The sequence below is a fragment of the Eurytemora carolleeae genome, unplaced genomic scaffold (assembly GCF_000591075.1).
Source record: "Eurytemora carolleeae unplaced genomic scaffold, Eaff_2.0 scaffold108, whole genome shotgun sequence".
Taxonomy (NCBI): Eukaryota; Metazoa; Arthropoda; class Copepoda; order Calanoida; family Temoridae; genus Eurytemora; species Eurytemora carolleeae.
In genome coordinates, this window is record NW_019396160.1 from 423,982 (window position 1) to 447,000 (window position 23,019).

A 23,019-nucleotide genomic window follows, 5' to 3' on the forward strand; every position below is an offset into this window, starting at 1 on the left:
ACTGGGTGCATTTGAAAACAAAGGTTAACAAACTAGCTTATTTAACAGATCAGCCGACACAGTAGATATTTTGAATAAAATAAAAAAGATGTCTATAGTTTTACTGGTCATGTAGCTTTCATTTTCAAAATATTTGAATATTCAGACACGACTTTTTAAGTTTATTGTATAGAATCCATAAAAAGTCTTTTTCAAAACAAAGTACGACTGAGTCTAGCTGCTTATCTGACGCCGTATAACTATTTTATATATACCAATTAATTCCCTTCCACATCCTAACTCCTTCATTTTTTCCAACCCCACTTTATTGTACCGGCTGGTTCTGGGTCGGGACAATAAACTTAGTTTAACATTTGATACTACTTTTTGTCCTGGTTGACTACTTGATAATTGTCAGATCAATTATGTGCCGTCCAACAATTGGAACATAATTGACCTGAAAGATAACTCCCCGCCTCAACCTCATTATACCCCCTTAAACCCTGAAACCAATACTATATTGAGTATAAAAATGTTTAACCTGCTAGTGTGGAATATATCCTGGTAGAGCTGTTTGTTCAGATCATTCACCGAATCATCAAATGTCAGGATAACTAGTTGAGGCGTATCCCTTAACATTTAGATTTTTATACTTTTTTATATAGTTAGCGAAACATTTAAAAAGTCTCAATTTAAAATATTTTATGAAACTATAGTGTACTTTATCATTATTACTCACTCTATTGTGAATTTCATAATTAACGTGCTATGAGCCTATGAAGTATTTATCGTGCTATAATGTTGAATTAGCTGTACATTATAGCACGTTTCTTTTAAAGTTTTAATTGGTCCCCGGGTTTTTTTCCCAAAAATTTAGGATATTTCCAAAATATTTTTTGAATTGCAATGAAAATAAAATTGAAATCAACTTTATATTTTGACTTCTCCTTTGTTTCAAAGCTAATTTGATCTTGAAACAGCCATTGAAATAAGACAAGTACAGAACCATTTCATAAAATTACCAATAACACCATTATTTTGGCACGGACGTGCTAAAAAGTTGTTAAATTTTCTCTATATCTTAAAGGTTCTCGCCTTTTCTGTCCAAAAAAAACTGTATAACCAAAATAACAGTGATATAAATAGTTTATGTTGCTGGATTAATTGTTTTTAGTTTAATTACAACTATCACTTATAAACAGAAATACCAACGCAATGTTGCTAAAACCAACAACCACATGGTTTGGAGACTTCAACGATTAATGAGACAACATCGTAATTTTGTTTTATGACAATTCTACTCATAAACTGACCTGACTGATAGATTCCCCGGTATATCCGATCCTCCACACCTTTAAGGATGAATGAATTAAACAATATAAAACCCTTGTAGGGCCGGCTGGGTTTGTCCCGTGAAGATATGGTATACTGAGTTTTCTTTGTATATCCTTCAATTTCGTGTTTATGGCGGTAGAACGTAATGTTGCGGAAACTTAAGGAAAACTACTTAAAATAAATTAAACCAGATTTCAACCACAAACTGAAAAAGTGCACTTTACAACATGCAGAGTGCAGACAACCAGGAATAATCTTGACACTAAGCGATTTTTACGGTAAAGTTCTTAACAGAGGGTGGAGAATATAAGGATTATGAATAAAAAGATTTGGGTTGAAAAATTACGACTTAAAAATATTAAAAAAGAATTATTAATCAGGCATATTTAAATTTGCTTTGGTTTTCTAAAATTAAATTCATTTGCAGTCTGGTATGCATCAAATATTTAACTGGCATGATTGTATTTGACATCAGCACAATTAGAAGTCTGTCATTTCAATTATAGTTTACTAATTACAGTCTGATATTTTGTACATATTAGACTGCCTTTACTTAATATTATGTTAATATTTTGCAATTATTCTATTCTATTTAAATTACAACTGGCAGTATGTCCGGTATTCTATATATATTACAATCTACAGTCTATATATATAGGAACTTTAAACCAGAAAAAAACAATTATTCTGTTTAGAGAAGAAAAAACCCTGCAGTCTGGTATTCTATTATATATATCACTACCTGCAGTCTAATACTCTATACATATTACTACCTGCAGTCTGGTATTCTATATATATTACTGCCTTTAGTCTGGTATTCTATCCATATTATACTACCTACAGTCTGGTATTTTGTATATATTACTACCAGTACCTGCAGTCTGGCAAAGTGCATCTCTGTTCGTTGCATGGTAACGCCGATGATTCTGGTTCCGGACCTACACTCAACCAGAAGTCAAATTATCGTTTTTTTTGTAATTCGTTGAACTTTTTCAATGAATACACCGTTAATGTCTCTTTTGTTTGTAACAATTTATAAACTTTACTGTTTATTTAGAGGTTTATGCTGATTTCAAAGATAAAAGTCTCAATAAAAATAACGTTCCAACAATTGAATTGACGGTTCAAGCTTCAATTTTTGAATAGTCATCGAGAAGTTTTATGAAAGCATTGTTTTGCAAACAATTTTAAAAGTATTTGCAACAAACCTGCTGCAACGCAACGCTTTATTGCATCAAACATAGTTCTAGTTAATTTCATTCCTGTAATTACAAAATGGACAATTTTTCTGGATTGGATGGACCACATTTCTGGATTAGATGGACCACATTTTTTGGATTGGATGGACCACATTTTCTGGATTGGATGGACCACATTTCTGGATTGGATGGACCACATTTTTTGGCGCAAGAAATAAAAAATTAAGGCGCGCGAAAAACGTGAAAATTAAATTTCTTGGCTGCACTAAAATTGGCAGTTGGTGCATGTGCAAATTTGCTGAAAGTCACGAGTTGGGGAATTGTTGGTTTAGCAGAGCATATAGTAGAACAAGACGAGTGTTACAAGGTATTTATGGTATGGTTTGGTAGAGCTTATAGTAGAACAAGAGGAGTGTTACAAGGTATTTATGGTTTGGTTTAGCACAGCTTAAAGTAGAACAAGAGGAGTGTTACAAGGTATTTATGGTATGGTTTGGTATGTTTTATCCGACAAATTTAATAATTGATTGCAGAGTTGATTAATTGATTGTTTTTGCTTCTGTCCTTGAGGATGGGTTTTACTGGGTCTTTGAGGGATCTCGTGATCAATCCAGACCGATCCTAAACATAGATAGATGAAGATAGATAGAAATACGGATAGATCGATAGATATAAATATTTAGATAAGGATAGATGGATAGATATGCTTAACTAGATAATATATATAAGATACGTTGATAGATTCAGAAAGATGACAGATAATTCTATATTTATAGATAAATAAACCAAAGTAAACGAAGAAAATGCAAAAATAAAAGAAACATAAAACAAAACCGGAAATAGTAAGAAGAGATTGCCATCTGGTCTTTACGTTCTAACAATACATTAACGAGATATAATAATTAAAACATTTGTTTATTTATAAATCTACTTATTTAATTCTTATAATTAAATCAGAGAAGGTTATTTTTCTACTTCTACAAATGCCATCCCCTTCTCTTTGAATTTTTACGGAGATATGATCACCTATAACTTTGGTTTACGCAATCAGTTTTCGATTGACGCAAAGTGATGTACGTACGATTAATCGTTAGGAGGAGTTCGTAAATAAAGCTTGTAAGTTAGGCTCTAGAAACAATAAATTACAGTTTAAATAACAAAATATGTGCGCACTTTATTCGTTAATACCTTTAATAGAAAGAATAATAGTTAAAAATGTTGGTAAAAATGTCAAACTATGATTCTGTTAGATCAAAGGTTGAATTATTACAGTTTAAATAACAAAATATGTACGGCACTATATCCTTTTATAGCTTTAGTAGACAGAATAATAATAAAAATGTTGGTAAAAATGTCAAACTATGATTCTGTTAGATCAAAGATTGAATTATTAGAAGTGTGGACTTTCTGGTTGCAAAGATGTCTTATAATATAATGGATGATTAGTGTTTAAGGCGAGTAACCTTATTTCCTTATTGATAAACATATTGTACAATATGCAGATGCACACAGGATCGTAATGCACAGAAATATTTTGAAATATTTCAAGATTTAAAAACTTAAAGAATACCCCATTGTCTAGACTTATACAAGGTATAAAATTATATGGATAAAATATCTGTTCCGCAAATACAGTTTGCGGATGATGGAATGAATTTAAACTAGCAGTGCAAATTTCAAGACGTGCAATTTTTCTTAAGAAGGTTTAGGGTCAATTTTTAGCAATTCGTTTCAACGCAAAGAATCTACAAATAATTAGTGCAAAAAGTTTAGAAAGGATTTTTGTTCAGTAACTGATTATGTAGTTTTATTTGACCCTCTCATCCATTAACCACCTTTTTATTTTTATCTAATATTCAATAGTTTCTGGGATTTTTACTCTGTTGTTAGTTTTTTGAAAAGTATATAAAAAATTTCCAGAAATGTATTACTGCTATTTGTTACACTTTATTAAACAATTTTTAAGAAACCCATGCGTTTAAAAATGTAGCTGTGATACTAACCAGCCTGAGGTCCACCTTTATCCTCCTCTCCATCCTCCCCTGCAGCCTCCTCACCCTTGTCCAGCCTCTCCCCGTAGTCGTCGAACTGATCGTAGATAGGATCCTCCCAGTTCACGTAATAGAAGCTATCAATAGGATCCGTATCCTACAATATTAATGCTTTAATTCTGATATCGAATTTACTTGAAGGATTGTAGACATATATTTTATAAATGACCTTAATTTTAAAAAAGGTTTGTCCGAATTACAATATTAGTTTTTCTGTCTCACAATTTTTAATTATCGGTCTAAAGCAATTTGCGTATTTCTGCAAATGAAACCGTGTCGGAAATCAACAGAATTAACATTTTTAAAAGGCGAAAAAATTAGATGAAAGTCTTTAGAGCACCTTTGCGAATCGGGCACACCCTTCGTTAAATAAAAGGTCACTGAAAATTACCTTAAGTTTAATTTTTAAGTTTGCTCCAAGGGCAAAATAAAGGTATAATATGCGTAAGCATGAAACAAGCTGTAGAAAAAATTCAATAAAATTCAAAAAAAAGTTTTTAATGAAACAAAGAGAGATGAAGACCTGAGAATCATCTAGGACGGTTGGAACTCCGGGGTATCCAGCTAGCAGGGATTTCTCTAAACTACTAGAGTTTACTGGAGGGTCTCCGGGTAGAGGTTCCTTGGCTGGAGTCCTGAAATCAAAAATTATTGAAGGAATCGAGTCCTTGTCACAAACACAAAATTTCGATTCCCTTAATTTTTTCAACTTGATGGTGTAAACCATTAATATTTTAACTTAGATTATTTGATCTCACAGGATAGAATTGTTGGAAAATGCAAAGATATAGGGATAATAGTGATTATAGAAAATCTTAGGTTGTGACAAAAACTCAGATTCTTTCCAAGATTCTTAAATTGGAAACTAGATAACAATAAAAGCTCTGCAAAACATTTTTGTAAAATAAAACTTTGAGGTTTTTGCTTTGCTGTTAAAATGGTAAATCTAAATCTTCTTAATTTCTGTTTAATTGCAACCACTACATCACATTTTTGGTTTGTAGTGCTTACTTTTTTCTTCAATAGTTATTTGTGTATAACGAAAAAACTAAGCATATTTTGATGATAAAATAACAGGGGTCAATATAATTCCCAAAAAAGCTGATTTTCTCGATCCCAAAATAATTTTTTGCCCCCAATTTTGAAAAAAAATGCCCCCAATTTTTAAGAAAAATGCCCACAGTTAAAATTTTTTTTTCAAATTCCACTCACACATTTGCCCCATTGCCCCCAATTTTTAAATAAAATGCCCCCAATTTTTAAAAAAAATGCCCCCAGTTAAAATTTTTTTTTCAAATTCCACTCACACATTTGCCCCATTGCCCCCAATTTTTAAATAAAATGCCCCCAATTTTTAAAAAAAATGCCCCCAGTTAAAATTTTTTTTTCAAATTCCACTAGCACATTAGCCCCATTGCCCCCAATTTGAAAAAAATGCCCCCAATTTTTAAAAAAAATGCCCCCAATTTTTTTTTAAATTATCATATAAAAAAAATTTGCCCCCAATTAAAGAATTTGCCCCCATTTCTTTCAAATTTGTCAATCCCAAATGGGATTGAAAAGGGAATTATATTGACCCCTGTAAAATAATTCTAAAACTTAAGCGTTGTAAATGTGTAAGGTTTAGTTTACGTTTCTTAAGATTGTTTAGTCCTTCATAATTAGTGCACTTACAAATTTTATAATTTAGTACCTAACATATTATAATGAATTGTTTGTACATGGTGTACTTTGTAAACATATTATAATTGTAGTACTAAACATAATATTATGAATTATTTAACCTGGATCCGAAGAGTACATCTCCAAAGTTTGTTTGTCGAAGAATTTCTTCTTGGATAGTTTCTATTCTTCTCTCGATCTCCTTCTCTTCCTTTTCCTCTTCCTCTTCCATATCCTGAAATATTGACAAACATATTAAAAGATATATATTCATATCACTGTAAACTCCAGTTTTCATGTTTGGTGTACAGGGCCAATCTTTGTACAGTTAAAGCAAGCTGTACAGTACACATTTATGCTATATAAGACAAAACGGGACAGTACACCAAATGAATAATTCCCTTCAAGTAAAACTAATGTTATTTGTATGTATGAGAGAAAATAAAAAAGATATGTTCAAGATATTCGAAGGTTTAAATTACAATTTACAAAACGCATAAAAACAATTGTGAACATTTTCTTCTATTTTAGTGCGAACAGATAAAGATAATAATGTTCAGTACAGTACAGTACAGTACAGCACTGTACAGTACAGAACAGTACAGTACAGTACAGTACAGTACAGTACAGTATAAATGTATACCTGAGAAGTTTTCAATGTATTCCTATTGTTAGCTCCGTGTGTAACTGTACTAACAATACTAGGTTGAGGAGAGAGACTTAACAATTCTTCTTCCTCCTCGTCATCTACTCCAACACCTTCGGTCTCCCTGATATAAACCAGTTCATAGATTTATTCCTTTATTTATTTACGGAATGTAACCGTAATTTACAGTGATCCTCCATTTATAGATGTTATGTCTGATACATAATTAACTATACCGTTTACCGTCTTTAGTCTGAGCAAACAAATGATTGAGGAATCCTTCTTTTTCTCTCTTTAATTTAATAAAGGAATTGAGTCTTTGGAACAAAATCAAATATTTAAACCTCAATATCTTTAGAACTCGATGTTGTAAACCTTTGATATTTTAAACTCAGATAATTTGATCTAACATAATTCATAGTTTGAAATATCTAAGGTCTGCAACATTTGGTTCTAAAGATATAGTGATTAGAAAATGAGAGTTTGTGGCAAAGACTCAATTCCTTTGTTTCAAATGCCACTCTACAAATGGAGGGAAACTAATTGTTACGTCTGTTTTCCTTTTGAAATAAATCTATATTTTTGTTAGATTATCATAAATGTTTTTTATATATTTAAATGTTTAACTATAATTCTGATCTTTTTATAAATATTCTAATTTTACACTAAAGCAGATTTCTGCCTGTATACATATTCATGCTTAAATTTTATACTTTTTACACACCATAAAATCTTCATTATAACCCTAAATAGCGATGTTAAAAATGTAACAAACTAGGACTAATACTTGGATTAGTGTGGAGTTGTCGGCGATCTTTGATCATCATTTTCAAAATAATCTTCCCATCAACATTTATCAATAATGTCTCGCCTTTCTTGACATGTCCTTTTCTTATTCCATTTTTGGGAGTTTTTAAAAATATTTTTGTAGAAATCTCTAATTTTAATAATATTTATTCTTGATTGTCATAATTTACTACACCTTATAAAATAAGAGTTTTAGAAAAAATACCACCCAGTTGCTGAACCCTGGGAAGGATATAAACAAGGAACCCTGGGAAGGATATAAACAAGAAACCCTGGGAAGGATATAAACAAGGAACCAGCTGGGAAGAATATAAACAAGGAACCCTGTACAAGAGAATTCTTTTAATATTTAACAAACACAATCATAAAAATTCATGAAGCCATAAGAGTAAAATGAAGGAACAGATTTTTTAATGCAAAACATTTTTTTTAAATCCCCAGCTCGCTCTAAGAACATTGATCTTTTATTGTTCAATAAATATTTTTTAAAGCTATATGCTTCGTTTCTTAACACATTTTGTAAATTTTCTTTTTTAGATTTTTCTTTTTTGTTTTACCTTGAGATAGGTTTGGGTAGGTTAAAAACCTGTTCTTGCTTGTTATTGTTTTGTTTACGAGGTGTACGGTTACTCTTCGACTTTTCATCCTAAAACAAATAGAATAAACATCAGATATTTAGAAAGCTATTGTTTTGCAGCCTAGTAAATACAAATAGGAACTCAGCACCCTGGACTAGCCAGGGCGAGATGTGTTTGATTTTTTTAATTTGAATGCAATCGTGTTTTGTTAAAATTAAACAATCTTTCAACTTCCGGAGTTGTCTTCTAAGTTTTACTACTTTCTGATTTAAAACCCTATAATACAAAAGGGAAAAAACGAAAAAAACGTTAGATAGGTTAAATTGTGATCGAAAGTCGCTGCTTGGTTGGAAGAGGACTGAATTGTTAAATCAGGGTGACAGAATTTATAACATTCTATCACAGTAATGATTGTTTTGTGTCCATTACGCAAATTGAAATTTTAAATTTAATAATAACAAAATAACATGATAAAAGTTATCCAGCATTCCTTAACTCCTTATTGTCTACAGAAAGATATTCTATATAATATAAATCATGGGCGTAGTCAGGAATTTGTCCGAGGAGGGGGGGGGGGGCTTACATTTTTTTTTTTCATTCCGCCGTAGCCCCCACCCCTGACTTTAACGCCTCTGATATAAATGGCTGTTCAAAAAAAAGACTTGGCTGAAACGAGCAAATGAGGGGGGGGGGAGGCGAAATTACCCACCCCCTCTCAATAGCCTCAATACAGCAAAGGTCAAAAGCACATTACAAAATTCTCTTTCCTAGACTTCTTCCCCCCCCCCCCACATCTATAAAGCTTTTATTGCCTAATTATTTCAACATTTGACCCACTGGGCTGCTCCTTTCTGAAAAATATAATGCATTAAAGTCAAATGAGCGTATAATAATTACAAAATAAAGACGTTAAACTATTTAATGTACAGCTAATTAAGTAGATGATTATTATATTCCAGCCCCAACAGTATTTTTCATCTTCTAAAGATGTTGGAAAACCCTGCTACATTTTGCTGAGAAAGGAAGAGCGGAGAAAAAATGTTTATTTGCATATGCAGCATGCACGGCGCATGTGTTAGTTCAAAAGTTGATGCAACAAGGCTATTTCAGATCAAGGGCAAAAATTAATAGTTCAAAAGGTAAACACATTTTACCAGGTTAAGCATGCCTAGAAAACTAAAGGATCCTAGCATCCAAGGAATATACGCCAAGAACAATGGGAAAGATACGAACAAACAAGGTACCCTAAGACATACAAACAAGGTATCCTAGGAGGGATACAAACAAGGTATCCAAGGAGGGATACAAACAAGGTACCCTAGGAGGGATACAAACAAGGTATACATCCTAGCAGGGATACAAACAAGGTATCCTAGGAGGGATACAAACAAGGTACCCTAGGAGGGATACAAACAAGGTATCCTAGGAGGAATACAAACAAGGTATCCTAGGAGGGATACAAACAAGGTATCCTGCAGGGATACAAACAAGGTACCCTAGGACGGATTCAAACAAGGTACCATAATAGGAATATAAACAAGGAACCCTAGGAGGGATATAAACATGGAACCCTAGGAGGGATATAAACATGGAACCCTAGGAGGGATATAAACAAGGAATCCGGGAGAGATATAAACAGAGAACCTTTGGAGGGATAACAAGGATCCTGACAGGGATATAAAAAAGGACTCTTTGCAGGAATGTAAAAAAGGAACCCTGGGAAGGATATAAACAAGGTTTCCTAAGAGGAATATAAACAAGAAACCCTAGAAGGAATTATAAACAAGGAACGCTGGGAAGGATAAAAACAAGGAACCCTGGCAGGGATATAAACAAGGAACCTTAGGAGGGATTATAGACAAGGAACCCTGAGAAGGATATAAACAAGGAACTCTGAGAAGGATATAAACAAGGAACTCTGAGAAGGATATAAACAAGGAACCAGCTGGGAAGGATATAAACAAGGAACCCTAGGAGGGATATAAACAAGGAACCCTGGGAGGGATATAAATAAGGAACCCTGGGAAGGATATAAACAAGGAACCCTGGGAAGGATATAAACAAGGAACCAGCTGGGAAGGATAGAAACAAGGAACCCTGGGAAGGATATAAACAAGGAACCCTGGGAAGGATATAAACAAGGAACCCTGGGAAAGGTATAAACAAGGAACCAGCTGGGAAGATTATAAAAAAACTCAAGCAAGTGCTCAATTGTCTGTGTTCCAAACATTCTGTTTATTTACAAAGGAACTATGACACCATGATAATACCTCTGCTGATTTTCAGGCATATATATTTCAAAGAATAAACTCATTTATCTCCGATGACAGGAATGACAAGGGTAAAAATCCTCGCGTACGAAACATTTAATAAATGATCATATTTTGATGATCAATTTTACGATAAACGATTCTGCACAAGATCATTTCAGGGTGTTTTAGATTTGAAATAATCTGCTTAATCGTCTCGAATTTGGGTGGAGTGTGTAAAAAGGATCGTGTCCATATTTTGGTTTAATTTTCAGTACTTATGATGCTAATAGCCATTGTTTTTCTCTATGTTGAAGACAGGCGGTGATTAGCTAAAATGCGAACAATTAAGTGAATTTGAAGTGTTAAGGCGCGCATAAATTAGTTGCTACACGCGTTCTAATTTGAAACCAGTATGGGGTCCTATACAGCTCATCTCTTGTGAATACAGTTTTATATCTCTCTATTCCATTTTCAAGTTTATGAGTCTGTTTGGTTTAAAAGAAGGATGTGGTTTTATGACGGACCAAGAAATATATAAAACAGGAACGCCCTATATTGAATACAGAAGCGTTCTCAGGAATTTGTCCAGGGGTTGTTTTATTTTTTTCTTTTACCAGTTGGGGCCCAAAACCCTGGAAACCATAGATATCACTGATCCAGGTGGGGCTCAGCCCCCACAACCCTTTTAGTACGTCTCTGATTATATATTGACATGGGTTTTATTACCTTTTGCAGGAGGAATGTGCAGGGTTATCTACTAAGAATGAGACTTCAGAGACGACTGTACGAAATTTAAACAGCCTTTTTTGTCATATTAATCGTTCCTGCTACTTTAAACTTATTTTTTGCCATATTCATCGTTCCCTGCCACATACATTTCGTTGGCTAAATCTTCCAATACACCTTTTAAAGACTGTATTTAGGGCAGAAACCCAAATTCAACACTTGCTGTAGGTGTAAATAAAGAGTTTTAGGTCTTCCTTGAAGTTTCAATATTTTCTACCTTTTGGTCCAATCCAAACATTTTCATAACGATCTTGCATTTGGTAATAATTGAAAAAATAAAAAATATCTATTTTTTACCTAATTTTGTGAATTTCTAATAGTATTGTATATATTTACTATCAATTAATAAACCTTCTTTTTCCAGTAATAGCCTAATGTGCTGTTAAAGGAAGATTTAAAGCTCATGAAAATACTAAAATGGGAAAAATTTACAATCTCAGTAAAATTGTATGTAAAGGTTTATTGGGTAATAAACCTATGAATCCAGTTAATGGTTTTAAAGTTCAGAAATCTATAATTTTGATTTTACTAAAAAATTACGCAGCACTCAGCAGTTCGTATCATGTTAATGTGGTGAGTATTAATGTAAATTTATTGGTTAAAAAACCTGATGAACTAAGCGTGCATTAGATTTTGGCAAAGACCTACCTACTGAATTATACACTACGAAGTTTTAACGTAAACAATATAAAATATCAAAGAATCCTTATCACGAGGAAATCAAATAAATAACTTCAAATATTGAACCTTTTGAGAGTCGAGAGCGATCCCGATGGATTCGTCGAGAACCGAGTTTCTGTTGGAGTTACAAGCAACATTCCTAAAATAATTTATCAGTTCTACATTATTTTTTTTTTCATAGGTAAAGCGCACCTTCTGAGCCATGCCGTCGTAAGCTATAAGAATGGCCGAGCGCTGCGGCTATAGATGAGCTATAGGATAAAATCTGTATAACAAAAATCATGTATAGAAAATATGACTCAATGACGTAAGGAAAAATAATGTTTGCAAAAATAGCTCATAGCCTTTTTTTTGACTTATCAATAATGTTGAATATTTAAAATGGAAGACAAAATCTGACCCTCTCCTGCCCTCTTGTTAACTTATAGCAAATGCGCCAAAATACTGACAAACTGACAGCCAGCCCTGCACGGTCACACAGGAATAAAGAAGAGTTTTAGAAAAAATACCACCCAGTTGCTGAACTACTCGAATACTAAATACAGTTTTCACAAGCTCACACACATAAATATAAACTCACAGACAGATAGTTCACAGAACAAACAAACAGTAAGATAGAAAACCAAACATTTTCGCAGACAGACTGTTCAAAAGCAAATAAAAACAGACAGACAAGTTTATTGTACAGTTTACTAGACAGACAGACTAATAATTCACAAGACGAACAGACAAAAAATCACTAGACAGACAGACAAACAGTTTACGAGACAAATAGACAACCAGTTCACAAGACAAACATAAAGCAGTTACTAGACAAGCATAGGAACAATTAACTAGACAATCAGATAAACAGTTCACTAGACAGACAAATAAACAGTTCACTAGACAGACAGATAAACAGTTCACTAGACAGACAGATAAACAGTTCACTAGACAGACAGATAAACAGTTCACTAGACAGACAGATAAACAGTTCACTAAACAGACAGATAAACAGTTTAATGGAAAAGCAGATAAACGGTTCACTAAACAGACAGTAAACAAGTTCACTAGATAGACAGATAAACAGATTATGACTGTACACTAATATTACCTGGGCCAATCATAGGTTTGAAGATCATGGCTGTACACTAATATTACCTGGGCCAATCACAGGTTTGAAGATCATGGCTGTACACTAATATTACCTGGGCCAATCACAGGTTTGAAGATCATGGCTGTACACTAATCCTCCTGTACAACTCTCTAAAAGGGGTCCACCAAATACACACACATAATAGTTACTGCACTCGGTAGGGTGAGCGTAGTATCCAAACTCTTCCGGACAACGGAAATCAGTCTTTGCGGCACCACATCCTGAATACATAGAATACATTTAGAGTTTTGAAGAAGTACAACAAAAATAAACGTACACTTCTGTATACTATTATATATATATACTTATAGTATATAAACCTTAATATAGCTTTTTATGTATACAACTGTACAATTTGTGCATACACGTACAAGTGAAAAATCATGAAATCGATGAAAAAGTTTGATTTATTAATTTATCTATAAGATGTATTTTAATGTAAATATTTCGTATTTTCAGTTTATTTGGCCGGAAATTATCTTTTTTTTTATTTCCAAGAAAGTCAAATTTACGTTAAATATTTAAGGTACGTTCACGATTTTGTAGGTGTTAACCACCTACAAAATCGTGAACGTTACCGTCAATACTTTAAAATGTATCTTATATAAATTTCAAGTGAACAGATTCTAAGGTTTTGAAAGAAAACTCACCCCCCTAAGGTGGTTATTAACCCACCTCTCCTCCTATCCTACCTCCCATCCCTGTAGTTACTCTTCTCAATCAAATTCTACCCCCCAGCAACATTTTTCACTCTAGATTACCAAGTATTCACTTCTGCCCTGAATCTACCTTTCATTAAAGGAAAAGTCTGCAGAAAATAACTTTGATTCTGAAATCTATCTTTTGACTTCTTGCAGCTGGTAAATTTGTGCAAAATTGAGTTGCACTTAAAATGACACTTTTCCTAACTTTAAAACTATCATTAACTTCCAATTTTTTGATATTTTTTGTATTTATTCTAAAAGCATTTATTAGTTTACTTTCCCTTTAACACTAAAATTTCTCTGCTACGAATTGAAGAGCCAATTTGACCGTCAAACCAAGCAGCAAAACATTCTCTGCAGGATTCACGGTGTTCCAGAATACTGAATACCTCCCCCTATACGGTGTTCCAGAATACTGAGTACCTCCCTCTACAGGGTGTTCCAGAATACTGACTAACTCCCTTTACAGGGTGTTCGAGAGTACTAGGACTTCCTACCCTCTACAGGGTGTTCCAGAATACTGACTACCTCCCTTTACAGGGTGTTCGAGAGGACTCCCTACCTCTACACGGTGCTACAGAATACAAAGACTCCCTACCCTCTACAGGGTGTTCCAAATACTGATTTTCCACTCTCTACAGAGTGTTCCAGAAGACTAGAACTCCCTAACCTTACAGGGTGTTTCAGAGTACTAGAACTCTCTACCCTCTACACGGTGTTCAAGAATACTGACTACCTCCCTCTACAGGGTGTTTCAGATTAATAGGACTCCCTACCTCTACACGGTGCTACAGAATACAAAGACTCCCTACCCTCTACAGGGTGTTCCAAATACTGATTTTCCACTCTCTACAGAGTGTTCCAGAAGACTAGAACTCCCTAACCTCTACAGAGTGTTCCATAATACTGACTCCTTTCCCTCAACAGGGTGTTCCAGAATACTGACTCCCTACCCTCTGCATGGTGTTCCAGTATATTAGTACTCCAAACCCTCTTTACAGTGTTCCAGAATACTGACTACCTCCCTCCACACAGTGTTCCAGAATACAGACTACCTCCCTCTACAGGGTGTTCCAGAATACTGACTACCTCCCTCTACAGGGTGTTCGAGAATACTGACTACCTCCCTCTACAGGGTGTTCCAGGGTGTTCCAGAATACTGACTCCCTACCCTCTGCATGGTGTTCCAGTATACCAGAATACTGACTACCTCCCTCTACAGGGTGTTCGAGAATACTGACTACCTCCCTCTACAGGGTGTTCCAGAATACTGACTACCTCCCTCTACATGGTGTTCCAGAATACCGACTACCTTCCTCTACAGGGTGTTCCAGAATACTGACTACCTCCCTCTACAGGGTGTTCCAGAATCTACTATGTGTTACAGAATAATAGATAAGTAAGAAGTAAAGAAAAAAATACAAAATTAAAATACAATAAAAAATATAATATGAAAATGATTGTAAATATTGAAGTTTTAAAGTGTTCACGTAAATTATATTAGAAAGATATTTGAAGTATTCAAAACTATTCAACCTATATTTTTTCTTTACTAGATTAAACGTAACAATACAGTGTACCTAGAGTGCTCACAAATACGTGCATGGGAATGAAAGGTGCGCGCACGTTTATATTATTAATGCACAGTGTGCAGCCGCGGAATGCGCGTAAGGAAAATACAGTTCGGAGATGAAACAAACCTCAATGTTTTCTTGTATTTATAAACACACCAGAGCACACGACCTTAAAGTCGATTCTCGAACCCTGACCGATCTTTAAAAAATATTCACAGCTTGTTATTTTAAGCATTTTTAGATCCCTTCTTAACTTACAATAACGTTGTTATCAGGAAGTGTCTAATTCTAAATACCTAATTGATATGTTATTATTCTTCATGTAGATATTGGTTAAACAAATGAATCTAAACTTCATTTTGACAAATAGTTTGGATGCGTAGGAAATAATGGTCGTTAGCAAACAAAAACACAGGCGTGTACGCATAGCGAAGGAATCTACCAAAATTAGACATCACCAGTGAAGCAATCTATCTCTAATAAGATATGTAAGATAAGGAAACTCCCTTAAAACACTTTTTTTGTTTAAAAATACAACAAAAGTAAGACGATAAACAAAGGAAAAGGTTAAAAGGTGGATAAGGTAGATACCTTCACTGTTATAAATGAGATTTTCTTATGCAGGCAGTAAATTAGATCTGCTTTATTCATGGTATAGATGCTTATATTAATGATTTAATAGATGCTCACTTTGATAAATATTACATAGAAAAATAGAAAGTTGAATGTGGTAGAAATATAAATAGAAAAATGAATAGAAAGATGAATAGAAAGATAAATAGAAAGATGAATAGAAAAATAAGTAGAAAGATAAATAGAAAGATGAATAGAAAGATGAATAGATAGATGAATAGATAGATAAGTAGATAAATAAATGAAAAGTGAATAAAGAGAGTAATAGATAGATAAGTAGATAAATGAATGAAAAGTGAATAGATAGAGTAATAGATAGATAAGTAGATAAATGAATGAAAGTTGATTAGATAGATGAATATATAGATAAGTAGATAAATGAATGAAAAGTGAATAAATAGATGAATATAACTTATAACTTTAACGAAGAGGAATGCAAAGCACCCTAAAAGCCTAGAAATTTTGAAAAGAGATTTAGTTGAAATTAAGTTGAATATCACTACTGTCACAAAATAAAATAAATGTTGGCTAAAATTTCAAATCATCTTGTCGTGCTCAAGCATCAAGAGTGGTATCAATGAAATAACTTCATTAGTGCACTTTCTAAACACGAACTTAGGTAGGATTCAAAATTAGTTTTAAAAATTAGAATTAAACTTCAATTATTTTTATTACTAAACAGAAATATGAATTTTAAATAAAGCTTTTCTTGAATTCATAAAGGAGGGGGGGGGGAGGTCGAACCTAAACCCCTCAAAATAGTTCTTTATCTTACAAACACCAAGGCTACAGAAAAGTCTGCTGGTTAGAGAGGTCTGATAAAGGGTATACGAAGATCAACCACAAAAGCCCGACCCCTTCTTCCAAGTTGTTATTTGGTTACTGTTTTACATAACTGTGTAGTCTACAGTGGATGAATATTGTATAAGTATTGATGTATATACTGTTAAGGCTAAACTCCGCCAGTCTAATCGATCAATCTAATCAATCTATTATCTCTTCTTAAATCCATCCATCTTCTTTATAATCATTCAAAAGGAATATATAAGATGGATGCCAGATAGANGTTAAATCTTGAACTAATATCAGTGTCTGGTTAAATCTTGAACTAATATCAGTGTCTGGTTAAATCTTGAACTAATATCAGTGTCTGGCTAAATCTTGAACTAATATCAGTGTCTGGCTAAATCTTGAACTAATATCAGTGTCTGGCTAAATCTTGAACTAATATCAGTGTCTGGTTAAATCTTGAACTAATATCAGTGTCTGGCTAAATCTTGAACTAATATCAGTGTCTGGCTTCTCCTAAAACGGAATTCAAATTAGGCAAGGCAGTTAAAAAACTAAACTTGACGTTTTTCTCGTAAAAGTTACAGTTTTGTGGTCGTAAACTATTCCATAAATAAACCTTAACATTCATTATTTATCAAATATCAAAATGTCGGTTAAAATTCAGGATTTCCTTATAACTAAACTTTGCGTTAAACTGGGTCTTTGTCACAAACTCTTGTTTTTTAAACCCTTCTAAACATCTTTGCGACCCAATGTCGTAGACCTTAGATATTTAAAACATTATATTTTTTTAGATCAAATAATCTAAGTTTGGAATATCAAAGTTTTTTAACAACTGTTGAAAAAAATATAGAAATTGGAAAATTTGAATTTGTGGCAAAGACACAATTCCTTTGTTCTCAAGAATTGAAAATGAGATTTAACCATAAGAAATGGTTCAAGAATCCCATTGCAGATTTAGAGTACAATGCTTGGACTTAACTCGTATAAATATCGATCTTACCGAACAAATTTAAAATTTACGAAATTTTTTGTTTAAAATTACAAACAGAATATTCTGGATAAAAATTGTGAGTCATAACACAACTACTTACATTCTCTTCATTTTTTAAACAGAATGTTCATATTTAAAATTCGGTGATGGTGATGGACCAAACCTCTGCTGTAGAGTAAAAAAGTAGATGTTAGTTCCACAGAATGTTCATAATTTTGAATTACTTTCAGTAGATCCGTTTACGTTGTAAAAGCAAGGAAGTTTGAATGATGACGAACAAAAAAATATTTTTAAATCTCCGAGAAAAAAAAACTAATGTTAGAAGCACGTTCATGCCAGATCTTCCATTGTGCGCCATTTTTTAGGTTTACTCATCTCCCAACATGTTATCTATTGAACGGTTTGGGTGTTTAAGTTATGAAGGGGATATAGCGAAGAATAAGAGATGGAGAAAAGTATGAGAGACAATGCAGGAGGGGGGGAGGGGGGTGGGAGAAGTTAAAGGGAATATAAGAGTGCAAAAATGACAATGCCCGATTCACAATGATACACTCAAAAATGTGGAAGATACCTCTGTAAAAAAGAAATGCGAAAGTCACTTTCGCCGAGAATCTGCAAATGAAGATAAACAGTTGAAGAAACTAATGGATAACTAATTCATACTTGATCAGACAAAGCTTTGTGTATCGGGTATTGTCATCTTTGAATGTAGGCTCAATTGAAATAACGCTTACAATCCCGGCTTGTAATTGGGAAAAAGAATAGAAAGTACTAAGGAGGCAGAGAAAAGAATATACTAGTAGTTTGGAGGAGAAGAATAATATGGATAATAAATACAAAAAGTAAGTAAAAATTAGGGAAAGGGAAAAATAGTATTATTAGGGGGATAGGGTTACAAGAAATGGTGTAAAATATAACTATATATATTAAATATATAAATTAATCATATCTATCCTATATAATGATTACTCTCCGAACTACAGTTGTAACACCAATCACTTAGCGTATAATTATGATTGATATATTACAACATACAAGCACATTTAGCTAACAGTAGAAGCAGGAAATACAAATATTAATCTTTATTTGGTCTATCCAGGTTTTTTATCATTTGTTAAAGGGACTGTAAACGTTATTTAAAGTGACCCTCTGTGCAATGACTGATTCACATTGCAATGGGACCCTAGAACCTCTGATCAATAATTTGGAAGATATTTTTGTTTTTCTAGGTTTAAAAGTTGGGGTTTTTTCTTATAATTTTTTTCCTGCGTTAGAAATGCTCAATTGTCACTTGTGTAGAGAAACCACAATTAAAACACTCAGCTTTACAATTTAAACTTGATCAGGCAGGCTGTTAAGGGCAGCCCTGTAAACAGGAAAATACGATCTTTGTATGTAGGTTTATTTAAAGTAATGATTACTGGACTAATTTCTGCCGGAAAATATTTTTACCTATATTAATCATATCAAGACTGGAGTGTTAAATGTAAATGGTTGAACCGTGTAAACAGTACATTTACACTATTTTTATTGTTATAATTTATCTTAGAAATCGGAAATTTTGACAAGTTTACAGTTTGGCATTTGTTCAATGTGTTTCTTGACCTAAACATTAAACTGTCAGTAAAAGATTAAATTTTAGTAAATAAAAAAAGTAGTTTAAATTATTCTCTGCGTAATTTAGGTTTACAAAACATTTGATACAAAGATTTACTAACAAATTGCATTATCTCATTTTGCGTAAAACTGGCGCTACAAAATACCAAGCTGTATAACAATTTTGATCTCTCATTTAAAATCCGTCAAGATTATGTGGAGTAAGAGACCAAGATTGAATATTTTGTAATACGTAGCATAATAAAAACGTAAAAATATCAAATACGAATAATCTACATTTGATGAGTAAAAATTGGTTCTAGGTTCAGCCTCGCAAGATGTTTAACCGAAGTCCGAATTTCATGAATTTGAGCCGCGGCTCGAATCTGTTTCAATTCAGCGCCAGCTTAAATCTTTAAACATTAAAAAAACAAACAATTTTAAGTGGAACCAATTAATATTTGAGCAGCGTCTCAAATAAGCCGCGGCTCAAATTCTTTAAATTCGGCCTGAAGACCTTAAGTTTATGTATATATGAACAGTGATCCAAAGCTACCTTGCAAATGATGAAATTGTCAAACGTTTCAATAAAACCCGGCTGTTTCACATGCTATCAAGCTATTTTACCACTGTCTACTGCATAGTGATGCACGTATGAGACTAAACCACATTGATCACTTATAATGAATACCCCACCTTCACTTGTGTTTGAATCACTGTGAACTGGTTTTATCTGTTGATCAAAGACTATTTTTGCAATCTTATAATCAACCCTGTTTGTATCAAATAAAACTGGAGTTTAAAACTGTAAAATCTCTGTGAATTGTCTTTTTGAAATCTTTCTCTGCAATCTGTTTGTTGCTAGTGAGCCTTCTTTATACTTTATATTTTCTAATTATTTTCATGCAATCTTTAGTTAATTTTTAAATACTTTACCGGGAGGTAAATAGAATTTTACTTCTTCAAGGACTACCAAGAAAAAATACTGGCACACAAAACACAAGAACGAAACGGAAAATTAATTATAAAACACTATTTTAATGAATTTTGCAATAAACCCTAAGCAGGCGTTTGGCGCCCCCCCCCCCCCCCCCCCCGGTCTTCCTCTCCTCTTCTAATTAATCTACTACTTATTGAAAACAGTGTTTATCTAAAACCTTCAGAAAAAAGAAGCGGTTTAACTGGTTTTTATGCATGTTATATAATATTAGTATACAGTTAAGAAACAATTATCTTTAAGATATTTAAGGGATTATAAAGCCAATTAGTTCATAACTTGGTATGAAAGTAAAAAAACTATTATCTTAAAGGTAAAATTAAGATATTTCTACAAAAATATTCTAAAACTTAAGAAAAAAATAAGATCACACAATATGTAAATAAGCTGAAACAAATCAAGGTTCAGATTTATGCTAATTATTAAAGCAAACAATTTATATATCGTAGTAATCTCTTTTGGGTGTTGTTTGTTTGTGATGCCGATTAGAACTAACAAACTCAGAGGCCGATTTGCCTCAAACTTTGATTGAAGAAATTAGTAGCACCACGGGAATGTTCTTAGCTTGGTTAACACATTCTGAATTGAGCTGTAGACGTATGTTAATACAAGCAGATCTGGGTTTTCAAGCTAGTAGTAGATAACAAAGTTTAAATCAAATATTAGAACTTATTTGAGTTTATGGAAAGTGTGGTTAGAAGGGGNTTATCAATGATAACCCCCCCCCCCATCTTTCTCCTTCCTTCCGTCTTCCTCCCAATCACCTTTGTTTCCGGAATCCAGTAAATCAATCCATCAATAATTATATTATTTGAGACACAGTTAGAGAGATAATTAGATAGATATTTAAATAGATAGAGAGATAACAATGCATGTATATTTAACAAGCTGACAGTTTTGTAAATTTAGAAAATTTAATCATAATTGGATTTTTTTATCTTATATTGTAAAATCTATTTAGAAAGAACAGTATTGCAAGTGAGTGATTCAATTACCTCAAAAAGTGAATGCATGATGCGAGAAGAGTTAAATGGGGGGAGAAGTGGGGGGGGGGATAAAGAGGGTTAAGGTTAAATCTCATGCCGTAAAATTGATTCTGATCTAAACGGATTCAAAGAGATCCCGACTTACGAACATAAAAATCATATTTTTTTTAGCACGTCATACAAATTCATAATAATATTTTTAGAAACACATTTACTGAAGTATGTGAAACGTTTCAAAAATTGAAAAGGTCTCTTATGAAGTTAAAAACAAAGTTTTTATTAACTGATACATTGATTTTGATGTAAGGGGCATGTCGGGCTTTTTTCCGAGCTGGATAAAGAATAAGATTGGAACTTCTTTATTTTTGTTTACAAATAAAGTGTACTGCAGTGCAAACAGACAATGAGCGGCACTTTGTTTGCTTACTTTCCTTCAAGAAAAGGCAGAAAGCTTTATTTATGACAAAGCTATGGAAGTTTCTATAATATTTTTTAGAGTTGGTGTATTTTAGACCATTTAGAGGTTCATTAAAATACAATTTTATTACTCAGCTCTGGTAAAGTAAAAGATATAAATACTTTCGGGTTTGAAACTACATAAAATTACACTTCACAATTGTAAATTTATCAACAGTTTTTTGTTTCATAGCCCCCTCTACCTTTCCACACGTACCAATAAGATATTGATTATCAAATATATTTAAATCTAATTTGTCAAATTATCTAATTTCCTATTTCTTAATCCCAGGAAATATAAATAGATACAGTCAAGAATACAGGAAATGTATGTCGGATACATGTTCATGTATTATCTTAATTGTATCCATGTACTTATGCAGAAAACTGAAAAAGCGCCGAATTTCCAACATTTGTATAAATTCTCTTTTGATACTCGTATATATGAGCGTCATGTCAAATTGTTACCAGATTCTTGTTCTTAGGAAGGCTATGATGAATATGTTCTTGGGAAGGCTATAATGAATATGTTCTTGGGAAGGCTATAATGAATATGTACTTGGGAAGGGTATAATGAATATGTTCTTGGGAAGACTATAATGAATATGTTCTTGGGAAGGCTATAATGAATATGTTCTTGGAAAGGCTATAATGATTATGTTCTTGGGAAGGCTATAATGAATATGTTCTTGGGAAGGCTATAATGAATATGTTCTTGGGAAGGCTATGATGAATATGTACTTTCTGACCCAAAACACGATTTTACCAAAAATTCTTTTGAAACTATAAAGTTCTGTAAAATTGTGTGCAGCTTTTAAATATTTTTAAACAGGGCTACAATAAAATAATTATTGATTGTTAAAGCCAAACCTATGGGTAAAGGCCTAGCAACTCTTCTAAGCCTATCATGTCTGAAATGTTGTACATGTAGAATATATAAATTTTATTGTCTGTATATATCGGATACGGAAGAAATGAAGAACTGCAAAATATTTGCAAAAGATAATTATATATACTTGATAACAGCTAGCCTAGTGCACACAAATAAAAAACAAATTAAATTCTAAAAATTTGCAAGAAAAATACATGTTTACTCATAACAAACTTGTTATGTATTACACAAAAATGACATAAATAAGAGGTATATAGTAATGAAGGAAGGGTGGGGGGGGGGGG

The 23,019-nt window shown here is 33.0% G+C and overlaps 1 protein-coding gene across 1 annotated transcript in view; it reads right to left on the bottom strand.

The window, feature by feature from the left end:
* Nucleotides 1–23,019, bottom strand: part of LOC111696795 (uncharacterized) — a 47,385-nt gene that overhangs the window by 17,265 nt on the left and 7,101 nt on the right. Inside the window, exons 2-12 of the mRNA XM_023466529.1 lie at nucleotides 13,164–13,332; nucleotides 12,043–12,115; nucleotides 8,237–8,325; nucleotides 6,870–6,996; nucleotides 6,349–6,461; nucleotides 5,088–5,199; nucleotides 4,517–4,661; nucleotides 3,078–3,134; nucleotides 2,189–2,252; nucleotides 1,293–1,331; nucleotides 521–610 (exon numbers count right to left, since the gene is read on the bottom strand). Of these exons, the coding sequence (XP_023322297.1) occupies nucleotides 521–610; nucleotides 1,293–1,331; nucleotides 2,189–2,252; nucleotides 3,078–3,134; nucleotides 4,517–4,661; nucleotides 5,088–5,199; nucleotides 6,349–6,461; nucleotides 6,870–6,996; nucleotides 8,237–8,325; nucleotides 12,043–12,115; nucleotides 13,164–13,332 (1,078 nt within the window). The remainder of the gene's footprint in view (nucleotides 1–520; nucleotides 611–1,292; nucleotides 1,332–2,188; nucleotides 2,253–3,077; nucleotides 3,135–4,516; nucleotides 4,662–5,087; nucleotides 5,200–6,348; nucleotides 6,462–6,869; nucleotides 6,997–8,236; nucleotides 8,326–12,042; nucleotides 12,116–13,163; nucleotides 13,333–23,019) is intronic.